Source organism: Pan troglodytes, chromosome 5 (genome assembly GCF_028858775.2).
Source record: "Pan troglodytes isolate AG18354 chromosome 5, NHGRI_mPanTro3-v2.0_pri, whole genome shotgun sequence".
Lineage (NCBI taxonomy): Eukaryota > Metazoa > Chordata > Mammalia > Primates > Hominidae > Pan > Pan troglodytes.
The window spans coordinates 40,564,021-40,579,082 of NC_072403.2; the positions used below are offsets into that span (position 1 = coordinate 40,564,021).

A 15,062-nucleotide genomic window follows, 5' to 3' on the forward strand; every position below is an offset into this window, starting at 1 on the left:
TGCAATAGAGTACATAATACTCTATCACTGTTATGTAGCCCTTCCTTACCCTCTTCCTAAAACTACTATTTGACACACATTTATTTAAGGAAACCAATATTAATAGAAGTATTATCTCTATCATAAAGGAACTTTTTCCTAGATTTATACATATAAACCACAGCATAGATGAGAAACTCATTTAGCACGGGTGACTGAGAAATGGATTAACAGGCAAAGAAGGTAATACGTGATCAGGTAAGAGGTACAACTGATTTTCATATCTAGATTCTAATTTCATTTCATTGATTTGTGGTTATATCTTTATCTAGTAGGGTGTTTCTGACAATGTTGAGAAAATTAATAGGACATCATATTTTACAGAAATATTTTTCCCAAGTTACTTTTCTAGAAAACATCTGTTCCATCCATGGTGGATGCAAGTAGAATTCCAAAACATACACACTGCTCCCTGAAGATACCTGCAGGCAACCTAGGATGTTGCAATACCACAACTGCACAGCAGTAGCCTAATAGGAGGTAGAGAAACATTGTCTATATGCTATTAAAAGATATTTTATCTACTGCTATACTGAGAAATAAGGCCAGTATTAACTCCTAAGTTAATGTATAAAAATCTAGAAGAGTTATTTGACTCTTGTTACTAATGCTAAACAACAACTTACAATGAACACCTAATGTAACACTGAACTGTACACCTTAAACTGATTAAAATGCGGGCCGGGCATGGCGGCTCACACCTGTAATCCCAGCAATTTGGGAGGCCGAGGCAGGCAGATCACCTGAGGTCAGGAGTTTGAGACCAGCCTGGCCAACATGGCAAAACCTTGATTCTACTAATAATACAAAGATTAGCCAGGCGTGGTGGCCCACACGTGTAATCCCAGCTACTTGGGAGACTGAGGCACAAGAATCGCATGAACCCAGGAGGCAGCGGTTGCAGTGAGCCAAGATTGCGCCACTGCACTCCAGCCTGGGCGACAGAGTGAAACTATGTCTCAAAAAAAAATTAAAAATAAATAAATAAATAAATAAATTGATTAAAAGGGTAAATTTTGTTATATATATTTTACCACAAATTCTTAAAAAGTGAGGTAAGCTCTCCTCTGAATCTGGGTTTCCCATTTAAAAAAAGCCAATTAGACTACATTAAAAAATATGAACCCATTAAATTGAACATGTTTAAATTTTACATAGTTGAAAACTTTTAGTAATTTCAATTAATAGAAGCTTTCTGGCCTCTTAACAGAGTGTTTATTAGATATCCTCCATCTCCAAGGAGGACAAACACAAACGAAAAAGGCTTAAATTGTAGCAAGGAAGGTTTAGTTTTAACATAATTCTAACCAGAAAGTAATTAAACATTATAATAAGGTATCATGCAAATCTCTGCCCGTAGGGATACAAGAATAGGACAGATGGCTATCTTAGAAGGGCTGGATGCAAATCTACAGGAAAAGTTGGAATAAACTAGGCTGGAGTGCAGTGGCGTGATCTCGGCTCACTGCAAGCTCCGCCTCCTGGGTTCATGCCATTCTCCTGCCTCAGCCTCCCAAGTAGCTGGGACTACAGGTGCCCGTCACCAGGCCTGGCTAATTTTTTTTTGTATTTTTAGTAGAGACGGGGTTCCACCATGTTAGCCAGGATGGTCTCAATCTCCTGACCTCATGATCCGTCCGCCTTGGCCTCCCAAAGTGCTGGGATTACAGGCGTGAGCCACTGCACCTGGCCTAAACTAAAGAATCTCTTAAGTCAGTTTCCAGTTTTACAATTCCAAGTTCTGTATTCACAGCCCAATAGTATCTCTGAAAGACATTCCACCTATAGAACACTGCAGATATTAATCTACAAGTCATTTCAATTTGGTTTTAGATATTGGGTTTACTTTCACAATATCATTTATTCACTTTACATACTCACTTAGGAACTGAAAATTGACTACTTCTGTTAACAGACAGTTCCATCAATCTCCAGCAGCATGGCTGCCAGCTCAGGTATAAATGCTACAAACATGCTCAACTGAAAACAATATTTGGTTCTAAATTTAACAAATAGAGGCCAGGTGCGGTGGCCCACGCCTATAATCCCAGCACTTTGGGAGGCCAAGTTGGGTGGATCATTTGAGGTCAGGGGTTCGAGACCAGCCTGGACAAACATGGTGAAACCCCATCTCTACCAAAAATACAAAAATTAGCCAGGTGTGGTGGTGGGCACCCACAGTCCCAGCTACTCGGGAGGCTGAGGCAGGAGAATCTCTTGAACCCGGGAGGCAGAGGTTGCAGTGAGCCAAGATCGCACCACTGCACTCCGGCCTGGGCAACAGAGCAAGACTCTGTCTCAAAAAAAAAAAGAAGTATCTATACAATTTTGTCAACCTAAGACCAAACAAAATATGTGTTAACAGGGTAAAAGACTTACAAGGCCAAAACATTCCATTTAGTCAGTTTTTCAAAAATGACAAATTCTTACTTTTGATCACAAAAGCATAACCTTTCCAACTCAGGTTTTACTTTTATTTTATTTTTGAGACAGGGTCTCACTCTGCTACCTGGCCAGGAGTGCAGCAGCACAATCACAGCTCACTGCATCCTTCACCTCCCAGGCTCAATTGATCCTCCCACCTCAGCCTCCCACTTAGCTGGGACTACAGGTGAGCACCACCAAGCCCAGCTAATTTTTTTATTTTTGTAGAGATGGAGGTCTCGCTATCTTGCCTATGCTGGTCTCAAACTCCTGGGTTCAAGCAATCCTACTGCCCTGGCCTCCCAAAGTGCTGGGATTATAGGCGTGAGCTACTGCACTCAGACAGGTTTAATTTTAGAAGACTCAGGGTCTTCGCTTTTCAATAATGATATTTAATTTACCACATTATTTTTTAATAGACAACTGAATGGTATTTATTACAACCCGAAGCAGGCACTTATGAAGTCATAGGAAGATTAATCATCTTCAATTCAACAGGTTAATCATCAGAGCAAGTTGAGAGATTTTTTTGTCAACCTGTATTAGGACTATGTCAACAGTTGCCCAGTTAGAAATTAAATGATGCTTAAAACAACACGTCTAGACTTTAGATTTTTACTTGAGCAACACACACAAATACTGTGATTAAGTATGCATGCATGCACATTATGTGTATATGTATTTACCTAGATTTTGTTAATTATGATGGATGTTTGTTTGAAAAAAAAATCTTGGCTGGACACAGTGGCTCATGTCTATAATCCCAACACTTTGGGAGACTAAGGCAAGATTGAGCCCAAGAGTTCAAGACTAGGTCTGGCAACATAGTGCGACCCATCTCTAAAAAAATTTTTAAATTGATCCTTTTGTAATTCAGATGTGTGATGATTGGGTGTTTACATGCATGTATGAGACGTGCCAACCTTGAATCTTGTTATATAACATGTGCACATTACCCATCTGACATGAGAAAAAGGAAAAAAATTAAATTAAATAAAAAGTAAAAAATAAAAAAATTAGCCAGTCATGGTGGCACGCATCTGTAGTCCCAGCTACTCAAGAGGCTGAGGTGGGAGGATTGCTTGAATCTGGGAGGTTGAGGCTGTAGTGAGCCACGGCTGTGCCACTGCACTTCAGCCTGGGAGACAGAATGAGACCCTGTCTCAAAAAAATAAAATAAAAATCTGTCAAGATGAATTAGGTAAACATAGGAATCAAAAATACAGTATTAGATTATGACGCTATCTTTCATAAGAAAGAAAAAAATGAAAAGCCTTCCTGCTTTTAGTTCACAAATGATTTTTCATTTTATAATCAAAGAAAATAAAGAACATGCCTTATATAGCCAAAAAATAAGGTAATGTGACTTAAAGTTGAATTATCACTTAACTGCATGGATTTCTAAGAAGCTACTGACTTCCAACTTCTCAATTTCTCTAAAGCCAGAACACATTTTTTTTTCCAGACAGAGTCTTATTCTGTCGCCCAGGCTGGAGTGCAGTGGCATGATCACGGCTCACTGCAGCCTCGACCTCCTGGGCTCAGGTGATCTTCCTACCTCAGGCTCCCAGGTAGCTGGGGACTACACGCATGCACCACCACACCTGGCCCAGAACACATTTTCTTAACGGCTCACTCCTTTGCTCATATATGTAACTTGTTTTTATACAGAAATAACATGTCATCAACATATATGCTACTCCATGGCTTTGAGCATAAGTTTTTTATATAAAAACTCAAATAGAAGTTTTATTTTATTTATTTTTTTTTTTTTGAGACGGAGTCTCGGTCTGTTGCCCAGGCTGGAGTGCAGTGGCACAATCTCAGCTCACTGCAAGCTCCGCCTCCTGGGTTCACGCCATTCTCCTGTCTCAGCCTCCCGCAAATACAAGTTTTATAATCCAACTATATTTTTAATTTTTTTTTTTTGAGACAGCATCTCACCACTCTGTCACCCAGGCTAGAGTGCAATGGTGCAATTTCAGCTCACTGCAGCCTCAGCTTCCCAGGGTGATCCTCCCACTTCAGCCTCCCAAGTAGCTGGTACTACAGGTGCATACCATTAAGCCCGACTCATTTCGTTGTATTTTTTGTAGAGACAGGATCTCACTATGTCACCCAGGCTGGTCTCAAACTCCTGGACTCAAGTGATCCTCCTGCCTCACCTGGCCTCCCAAAGTGCTGGGATTATAGGCGTGCAGCCTTTTAAGTCATTTTTTTTCTTATCCACACTGGGCCTCACCTATTCACTTTCCACAACACCTAAGAAAAATCTTAGACATTAAATACATACCTCAAACATATAAAATTCATTACACTGCTTTTGTAGCCATAATAATTATACTAATAAAGACTGACTCTAAAGAACTTAAAACTTACTAGGGTAGTGTTTAAATGGTCCAATTCACAAGGGGTTGGGAGAAATAATGATCCTCTCCTACCAAACTAGCAGCAACAATATGCCAAGTTTCCTATGCTGAACTAGTGTAAACAAGGAAGAAAAAGAGCCAGAGGTGGGAAGCAGTCAGGCAAGAGAACCTCTTCAAGATATAACTTTACTTCTAAATTTCACCAGAGTAATAGCTCTTCTCAGTGTGTTCAATAACCCATGTCTCTCTGACTAAACACCACAGGTTAGCTGTCAGAAAACTACAGTAGGCTATATTCCCTGCTTGAGATCATCAGACGTAACAGATACAAATGGAGATTACAAATGATTAATTCTAAAGACTATCTCCTGCATCCAGTCAAAGAGTTTTCTAAACATCTAGAAATTTAAACCTGCTCTTGCTGTAATAATTGACCTTAAAGATAAAATAGTAGGACCCATCAAAGATGATGCACAGAAAAAAAAAATGGCGGGGCATAGTGGCTCACACCTGTTCCCAGCACTTTGGGAGGCCAAGGCGGGTGGATCACACGAGATCAGGAGTTCAAGATCAGCCTGACCAATATGGTGAAACCCCACCTCTACTAAAAATGCAAAAAAAATTAGCCGGGCGAGGTGGTGTGCACCTGTAGTCCCAGCTGCTGGGGAGGTTGAGACAGGAGAATTGCTTGAACCTGGGAGGCAGAGGTTGCAGTGAACCGAGGTTGCGTCACTGCACTCCAGCCTGAGCGACAGAGTGAGACTCCGTCTCAAAAAAAAAAAAAAAAAAAAAAAATTTACACATTACCTTTGGTGCAGCCACGGCTACAACACTCCTACTAATAGATGAGCATCATCCAGGGTAGAACTAGGTAGGAGTGGGATAAAAAGTAGGCTTACAGCCTCTTTTCCAGCGTTGCTTGAGGCATTCAGTGGATAAGGAATAAAAGAGAGGTTGGTTGTGCAAGTGATGCCAAGAGAAACAAGATTCCACATGTCAGGAGACTGAATGCCCAACAGAGCAAAGGGCACTGAACCTTTTGCCTTTTGCCCAAAGAAATATTAGTTGCTTCACCTGAAATCCTTTCAAAGAAAGTCTAATCGTCTCCACTCCAACTCTGCCTCTGAGTGAATCCAACAACCTCTATTCAGAGTACAAGGGGAAGTCTTGCTTAACAACAACAGCAAGTGCTACTTCCAAAGCCAAGAAACACTCCTTTACGTCGGGTAGTCTTCTGTCCCAATTCAGTCTTCTACAAGGTGAAGCCAAAAATACTTGGCTCCCAGCCTAAGTTCTCCATTTTCCCAAACATCTGTCAACTTAGCTTTCTTTCAGATAAGCCCCTCTCCATTCCCAGCATTCTGGTGACCCCAGATGAACCCTCTGCCAGGAGTCCTGTCCCTTCAGAAAGTTCCTTCCCCCAAGATCATCTCATTTCCCCCACTTTTCCTAAGGTGGTTCCCAGGCCCTGTCCCAAGTCTAACACTCCGGGTCCTCCATGTGTCGATTTACTAGTAGATCCTACTCCTCCCTGGCATAACTCTTAAGAAAGTCATCTCCCTCACCATACCCCCTTGTCTTCCCCCATAATATCACCCCCTTTTCCCTATCTATCCTCAGATGGAAAGAGACAGACACATAAATTAATCTGTTCTCAGCTCCTAACTCCCAAGCTCTCCAGTGCTCAGGTTGTTCCACAGCACCTAATCCTTCCCTATAGTTTCTGCCCAATCCTGGCATCCTCAGCCCCTCACTCCAAACCCCAACCTTTTTCCCCACTCCCCAAATCCAGATCTCCTGTGCTTTTTACTCTCAGCCAACACCATAACCCTTTTCCTGCCAAGTCTACCCACTATGCCTGGATGCCCAAGTCTTTTCCCCTCATCCCACGTCCCTTGACCCCTAATCCTCGAAAAACCTTAGGAGCTCGCCCCCATCATCTCCCTTCCGCCCCTCCTGCCTCCGTGGTCCCTAACTCTCCTTTAGCCCTGCTCAGCCCCCAAATACTCCCTATGCCCACGGGGCTCCCCGACTCGTCCTCCCCGTCCCGGGAAGGGGTGGCCCTCAGTACCCGCCTGGCTCGCCCTGCCGCCAAGCTCAAGTGTCCCTTCCCTTCCCCTCGGGGCCCCCGAGGCCGCTGCCAGCGCTGGCACGGCGGGGCCGGCTCACCAGTTGGTCATGTCCAGGAAGAAGGCGCAACCGGCAGGATTGAGCTGGAAGCCGAGCAGCCTCTGGAACTCGGAGATGAGCACGTCCTTGTCGGTGGTGCCCAGGCAGCTGAACTTCTGCATCAGCTCCGGGTCCAGGTCTACGTCCATGCCCTCCATGGCGGGGACCGGACACCCGCTTCCCCGCCTCTTCACAACCAAGCCGCCGCCGCGCCGCCGGGCCCGGGGACCTGGAGGGGGCCCGCTGCTAGCTAGCTTCGCGACCCCGCTCCTTTGAGGTAGGCCCCGGGCCTCTCACAGTCTCATAGGGGTAAACTCACTCTGCCACTCACTCACTTTCCCCCCCCTCCCACCCCCCCCAGCTCCGCCGCCTCCGCCGCCTCTCGCCTCTCGCCACTCCGCCGCCTCCGCCTCCTCCCGCGCCGCGCCCACTGCGCAAGCGTCGCCCCCCTAGGCCCCGCCCCTTCCTCTCCCGGACGCCCGCCTCTTAGTGTCGTCACAAACTCGTGACGTCCCCGCGTGACCTCACCGCTGCGGGGCGATGGAACGAAAAGTAGGAAGGAGGAAAGAGATGGTCCAGCCGTGGGGGGCGGGGGAGGCTTCTGGCCAGACCATTACTCCGCCCCGTCCCCACCCTCAAGGAGAGCCGTTAAAGCCTGGGGCTGCGGGAGAAGTTGAGGGATTTTCGTTTATAACAACTCTACCATTTTGCAGGTGAGGAAACTGAAGTCCCGGGAGAGACAGTGGCAAGGTCAAGTAGCAAAGTGCACTCAGCCCTCCCAGCAGGGAGTCTGCCACTCGCGCTTGAAGGACGTGTTTGAAGAGCTGCTTTCCCAGTGGGATGCTGCCTTAAAGTCTTGATTCCCTGGCACTCTTTCCTATTACTACATTTTATCGGTGCTGTTTGTGTTATGCAACGGTAGCATCGTGTCTCCGGAAGATAAAAAAAGGTCTCAATACAAACATCCATAACCTTCCACCCACTCCGTCAGGAACAACCCAATCAAAATAAAGTCATGAGAATTTAGCATGCCTTGTTCTGTGTTTAAAATAGAAGACAAAGTATTTCTGTATATATCGTACACCTTCCCGGTCAAGGTCTGTCAAAGAATGAGAAAGGAAGCATAGAGACTATCTTGTCTACCCTTTTCTGTTAGGAAATGTTTTTGAAACATCGCGAATTGCCCAGCACTGCTAGATCCAAGGCGGGGAGGGGTGGGGGGGGATGAGTGAGGAAATGGTCTTCTGCCTTCAAGTAGCCCCCTATTTTGCAAATAAGGGAAGTAAGCTTACGTGCGTTGTCCAAAAAATACAGAGCCCCAAAACTAGAACCCAGGTTTCTGGTTCCTTATGAAGTGTGTTTTCCACAATTTCAATAACAGCTGGAATAAGTAGTAATGTGTCGGGGGCCAGGATGTTTTGGAAAGGGAACGCATTCTACCTCCTCTGTCCCACTACCAAAAGAGAGTAAACTACAGTGGCTTAAAAAGCCTAGGTTCTGGAGTCATGCACATTTGGGACTGAGAGGTGAACATGTTTTGTCCCAATCTTTTGGATAATGCAATAGAGACAGAAAGATTATAAAAATCTCAATGTAATAACTGAAAGGAACTGAGACTGTCGAGTCCAACCTCCCCATTCTACAGATGAAGACATTGAAATGGAGAGAGCGGAAATGACACACCCAAGATTACACAGCTGGAAAGGGGGTTCCAAACTCCCAGTTTAGCACTCCATTCACTATACCCTGCTACATTCCCTTTCTACATTAAGTTCAACTGGGGCCTTACACAAAAATTAAAAATTTGACCCAAGAACTAATTTGATGTTAGGACCATAGACTTCTAGAAAGTGTTTTAACTTGCAGTATCCATGGATGAAAATTGTGTTGACCAAGGATCCAAAAAAAGATATTATTGGAACCTGGTGACTCCATCAGAATGCTGATTCAGGGAAAAATTCAAAACTCTCTGTCAATCCCGTACAGTACTAAGGTCTTAGCCCACACCTAAACGCTCTACATAATTCAATTTTTTTTTTTTTTTTGAGACAAGATCTTGTTCTGTTGCCCATGCTGGAGTGCAATGGTAGGATCACGGCTCACTGCAGCCTTGAACTCCTGGGATCAAGCAGTCCTCCCACCTCAGCCCCCCAGGAAGGTGGAACTGCAGGTGGGCGCCACCATGCCCGGCTAATGTTTTTTTTTTCAACTTTCTTTAGAGACAGGGTCTCACTGTGTTGCCTGGGCTGATCTCAAACTTCTGGGCTTGAGAGATACTCCTGCCTTAGCCTCCCAAAGTGTTGGGATTACAGGCATGAGCCACTATGCCCTAACATTTTTATGTAATAAATAAAAAGCTATTAAGGTCAATGAGGAGGTGGGAGGATAGCTTGAGCCCAGGAATTCGAGACCAGCCTAAGCAACATGGTGTGACCACCACGCCACAAAAAATTTAAAAATTGATCACACGTGGTAGTGCTCACCCATGGTCCCAGCTACATGGGAGGCTGAGGAGGGAGGATCATTGAGCCCAGGAGGTTGAGGCTACAGTGAGCCATGTTCCTGCCACTGCACTCCAGCCTGGGTGACAGGAGATGCTGTCTCAAAAAGAAAAAAAATTTTAAAAATTTACATATAAAAATAAAAAGATCCATAAAATTTTATTTTATTGTAAAATAAAATTTACAATAAAAATAAAAAGATCAATAATGGGAGGATCACTTGAGGCCAATAGTTTGAGACCAGCCTGGGCAGGCAGTGTAGCAAGACCCCATCTCTACCAAAAATTTTTAAAAATAGCTGGGTTAACTGGTAGGCACCTGTAGTCCCACCTGCTCCAGGTGGTTGAAGCAGGAAGATAGCTTGCACCTAGGAGTTTGAGGCTGCAGTGAGCTGTGATCGTGCCACTGCACTGGAGCCTAGGCATCTGAGCAAGATTCAGTCTCCCTTTTTTTTTTAGGCAGAGTCTTGCTCTGTCGCCCAGGCTGGAGTGCAGTGGCGAGATCTCGGCTCACTGCAACCTCTGCCTCCAAGGTTCAAGCAATTCTCCCGCCTCGTCCTCGCAAGTAGCAGGGACTACATGTGTGCACCACCATGCCCAGCTAATTTTTGTATTTTTTGGTAGTGACGGATTTTCACCGATGTTGGTCAGGCTGGTCTGAAACTCCTGACTTCAAGTGATCTGCCATCGGCCTCCCAAAGTGCTGGGATTACAGGCACGAGCCACCTTGCCTGGCGAAGACTCTGTCTCTTAAAAATGTATATATTAAAGGCTTGAAAATGAATGAAAATATTTTAAACTTCATGAATAATTAAGATATGCAAATTAAAACAAAGATACATTATCATTCTTACATATTTTTACATAAACAAGGTATTTTTAGTATAAATACGTCCCATACATTAACTAGGTGTCCTCTATTTTTATTTGCTAACTCTGGCAACCCAAACTATTGGGAATGTTTACTTTTATGTTAAGTTTCTATACTGCTTGAATGTTTACAGTGAGTATATATTAATTTGGTAGTTATTTTTTATTTTTTATTTTTATTTTTATTTTTTGTCCTCACGAAAGAAGACTTTTTTTTTTAAGGATAAAATTTTCAATGATTTTTTTAAAATGTTATTGGTGAGGTAAAAGTATATAGCTATTGGCCAAGCATGGTGGCTCATGCCTGTAATCCTAGCACTTTGGGAGGTTGAGGCGGATGAATCACCTGAGGTCAGGAGTTCGAGACCAGCCTGGCCAACATGGTGAAACCCCCATCTCTACTAAAAATACAAGAAATTGGTGAGGCGTGGTGGCTCACGCCTGTAATCCCAGTACTTTGGGAGGCTGAGGCGGGCAGATCACTTGGGGTTGGGAGTTCGAGACCAGCCCGACCAACACAGAGAAACTCCGTCTCAACTAAAAGTACAAAATTAGCCCGGCGTGGTGGTGCATGTCTGTAATCCTAGCTACTCTGGAGGCTGAGGCAGGAGACTCACTTGAACCCGGGAGGCAGAGGTTGCAGTGAGCCGAGATCGCGCCATTGCACTCCAGCCTGGGCAACAAGAGCGAAAGTTGCTCTCAAAAAAAAAAAAAAAAGAAATTAGCCAGGCGTGGTGGCAGGCGCCTGTAATCCCAGCTACTCAAGAGGCTGCAGGAGGAGAATCATCACTTAAACCCAAAAGGCAGAGCTCACAGTGAGCTGAGATCCCACCATTGCACTTCAGCCTGAGCGACAGAGCGAGACTGTCTCAAAAAATAATAATAAATATTATTTTTATTTATTTATTTTGAGACAGTCTCGCTCCATTGCCCAGGCTAGAGAGCAGTGGCCCTATCTGGGCTCACTGCAACCTCTGCCTTCAGGTTCAAGTGATTCTCCTGCCGCAGCCTCCCAAGTAGCTGGGATTACAGGCGCCTGCCGCCACGCCTGGCTAAATTTTTTGTATTTTTGGTAGAGACGGGGTTTCACCATGTTGGCCAGGCTGGTCTGAAACTCCCGACCTCCGGTGATCCACCCACTTGGTCCTCCCAAAGTGCTAGGATTACAGACATGAGCCACCAGCCCCGGCCTTTATTATTATGTACTATTATTTTATTTTTTATTTTTTTCTGAGACAGAGTCTCGTTCTGTTGCCAAGGCTGGAGTGCAGTGGCACAAGATCTGCACTCACTGCAACCTCTGCCTCCCAGGTTCAAGCGATTCTCCTGCCTCACTCAGCCTCCTGAGTAGCTGGGATTACAGGCATTAGCCACCATGCCTGGCTAATCTTTTTTTATTTTTTGTAGAGGTGGGTTTCGCCATGTTGGCCAGGCTGGTCTCAAATTCCTGATCTCAAGTGATCTGCTGCCCGCCTCGACCTCCCAAGGTGCTGGGATTACAAAGCCTCTGCGCCCGGCTTGCCTGCCTGCCTGCCTGCCTCCCTTCCTTCCTTCCCTCTCTCTCTCTCTTTTCTTTCTCTCTCTTTTTCTCTCTCTCTTTTTTTCTTTCATCTAGCTCTGTTGCCCAGGCTGGAGTGTGCAGTGTGCAACAGTGCAATCTCAGCTCACTGCAACCTCCACCTCCTGGGCTCAAGCAATCCTACCACCTCAGCTTCCAGAGTAGCAGAGACTACAGGTGCATGCCACCACGCCCAGCTAATTTTTGTATTTTTTGTAGAGACAAGGTTTTGCCATGTTCTTCAGGCTGGTCTTGAACTCCTGAGTTCAGGCTATCCTCCTGCCTCGACCTCCCAAAGTGCTGGGATTACAGGTGTGAGCCACTGCACCTGGCCCTGTTTGTTTGTTTGTTTTACATTTTCCAAGTTTTGACAATAAGCATGTATTGAAGAATTTTTACCATACAATTTGCCTATGCTACGTTAAGTGAAGAAAACAGTATGTCACTTAATATACTATATGAACTTATCCACATAGCAAAAGATTGGAAATATTAATAATTATTAATAATAATTTTACTTTTCTTTTTTATACTTTCCCGTATTTAAATAAATAAATATGGCCACGTGCAGTGGCTCACGCCTGTAATCCCAGCACTTTGGAAGACCCAGACAGGCAGATCACCTGAGGTTAGGAGTTTGAGACCAGCCTGGCCAAGATGGTGAAACATAGTCTCTACTAAAAATACAAAAATTAACCAGGTGTGGTGGTGCATGCCTGTAATCCCAGCTACTCAGGAGGCTGAGGCAGGAAAATCGCTTGAACCCAGGAGGCGGAGATTGTAGAACCTACTATTACATTCCAGCCTGGGCAACAGAGGGAGACTTCGTCTCTAAATAAATAAATAGAACCGGGCAAGGTGGCTCACGCCTATAATCCCAGCACTTTGGGAGGCCAAGGCAGTAGGATCACTTGAGCTCAGGAGCTCAAGACCAGCCCTGTCAACTAGTGAGACAAAAATAAAACATAAGAACAACTAACTGGGGGCGGTGTGCACGCCTGTAATCCCAGTTACTGGGGAGGTTGAGGTGGGAGGATCTCTTGAACAGAGGAGGTCAAGGCTGCAGTGAGCAGAGATTGTGCCACTGCACTCCAGCCGGGGGCAATGGAGCAAGACCCTATCTCAAAATAAAATAAAATAAATATTTAAAAAGTTTCAACTGGCTGGTCCACTAAGAATCATGAGACAGAGGCCGGGCGCGGTGGCTCGCGCCTATAATCCCAGCACTGTAGGAGGCCAAGGCAGGCGGATCACCTGAGGTCAGGAGTTTGAGACCAGCCTGGCCCACATGGCAAAACCCCGTCTCTATTAAAAATACAAAAATTAGCTGGGTGTGGTGCTGCGCGCCTGTAATTCCAGCTACTGGGGAGGCTGAGGTAGGAGAATCGCTTGAACCTGGGAGGTAGAGGTTGCAGTGAGCCAATATTGTGCCACTGCACTCCAGCCTGGGAGACAGACTGAGACTCCATCTCAAAAAAAAAAAAAAAAAGAATAATGAGACAGAATTATCTCTATTATCTCTGTTAACATGGATGATCTTTAAAGCTTTTATTTGGGAAGCAAGAATTACATGTCAATTTTTTTAAACGTTTGGGGTCTTGCTTTTCCACCAAGACTGAAATGCAGTGGCAAAATAACTCACTCCAGCCTGGAATTCCTGGGCTTGAGCAGTCCTGCTGCCTCAGCCTCCCAGAGTGCTGGTATTATAGGCATCAGCCACCGTACTCAGCATCACAATGTATTCTTAAATGATAAAAGATACCCAGCCGGGCGCGGTGGCTCACGCCTGTAATCCCAGCACTTTGGGAGGCCAAGGCAGGCAGATCACCTGAGGTCAGGAGTTCGAGACCAGACTGACTAACATGGTGAAACCCCGTCTCTACTAAAAATACAAAAGTAGCAGGGCGTGGTGGCGTGCACCTGTAATCCCAGCTACTCAGAGGCTGAGGCAAGAGAATCACTTGAACCTGGGAGATGGAGGTTGCAATGAGCTGAGATCGTGCCATTGCACTGCAGCCTGGGCAACAAGAGCAAAACTCTGTCTAAAAAAGAAAGAAAAGAAAAAAAGATATGACAAAGCAGTAGTATTACATATGATTCAGTTTCTAAGACAGGTTCATAAATAAGTGTGAGAGAGATGTCTGGAAGGATATACTCCAAGGTATAACAATGACAATCTCTAGGTGTGGACAATGATGGATATTTTAATATTTTTTGACTGTACTTTTTTAATGATCATGTAATAAAACATAAAGAGACACTTCATTTTGAAGAAAAGAAAATTGGATGGCCTGGGGAGCTTTTCAAACATTCGTTCATTTTAATTCTGTATAGTCTCCCTGTCAAGGGAGAAACCTCAAAAGCTGCAAAGCCAAGTAAGCAGCTAACAATCAGATGGGCTATTCAGTTAAGCAAGCAAATGTCTGCGGGCTTACTATGAGAAAGGCTGAGTTGGGGACAGTGGTCCGGAAAGAGAACTCTTATTCTTTTGCTGTGTGACTGTGACCAAATTATACAGCTTCACTCTAGACCTTAGTTTCCTCATCTCTATACAGGGAATGCTGTAAAAAGTTCGAAAGAATAAGTCAAACAAAACCAAAAAGATGTTTGGAATTTGGGCGGGGCGCAGTGGCTCACACCTGTAATCCCAGCACTTTGGGAGGCCAAGGCGGGTGGATCACCAGGTCAGGAGATTGAGACCATCCTGGCCAACATGGTGAAACCCCGTCTCTACTAAAAATACAAAAATTGGCTGGGCTTGGTGGCGCATGCCTGTAATCCCAGCTACTCAGGAGGCTGAGGCAGGAGAATCACTTGAACCAGGGAGTCGGAGGTTGCAGTGAGCCGAGATCATGCCACTGCACTCCAGCCTGGCGACAGAGCGAGACTCCAACTCAAAAAAAAAAAAGTTTGGAATGTAATGTATGGCTACAACTAGCACAAGCCAAAATTTCCATTCTGTGTTTGTTTCCCAGGAATGGAGGTTTAAATGAGGTAGGCATAAGCACTTGTAAATGTAAAATATTAAAGTCTTATATGACATTGGGAGAGACAAGGACATACATTTCTATAAATAACTATATAAAGGCAGGCAACCGTGCAAAGCTGCATATGTTCAAGTGCCAAATGGGAA

The 15,062-nt window shown here is 44.7% G+C and overlaps 1 protein-coding gene, 1 long non-coding RNA gene and 1 other non-coding gene across 8 annotated transcripts in view; 2 read left to right on the forward strand and 1 right to left on the reverse strand.

Moving 5' to 3' along the window:
• ILRUN (inflammation and lipid regulator with UBA-like and NBR1-like domains) overlaps positions 1 to 7,437 on the reverse strand; it is a 111,122-nt gene extending 103,685 nt beyond the window's left edge. For 3 of the 6 annotated variants that reach the window (XR_001718371.4, XM_016955278.4, XM_063812376.1), the window contains exon 1: positions 7,002 to 7,419. Coding sequence is in view for 5 of the 6 variants with exons in the window: in XM_016955278.4 (XP_016810767.1) it covers positions 7,002 to 7,159 (158 nt within the window). In the remaining variant the exon portion in view is untranslated. Of the gene's footprint in view, positions 1 to 7,001 lie in introns of all 6 variants that reach the window. The other 3 variants (XM_016955277.4, XM_016955279.4, XM_063812377.1) reach the window with 3 other exon arrangements.
• On the forward strand, positions 3,324 to 3,429 carry LOC112209692 (small nucleolar RNA U13). Its single transcript, XR_002944514.1, has one exon. It is a non-coding gene; the product is annotated as a small nucleolar RNA U13 (small nucleolar RNA).
• A 36-nt stretch (positions 7,438 to 7,473) lies between the features above and the next one.
• On the forward strand, positions 7,474 to 8,027 carry LOC100614663 (uncharacterized). Its single transcript, XR_127826.5, has 2 exons — positions 7,474 to 7,553; positions 7,715 to 8,027. It is a non-coding gene; the product is annotated as an uncharacterized LOC100614663 (long non-coding RNA).
• Positions 8,028 to 15,062: the final 7,035 nt, after the last annotated feature.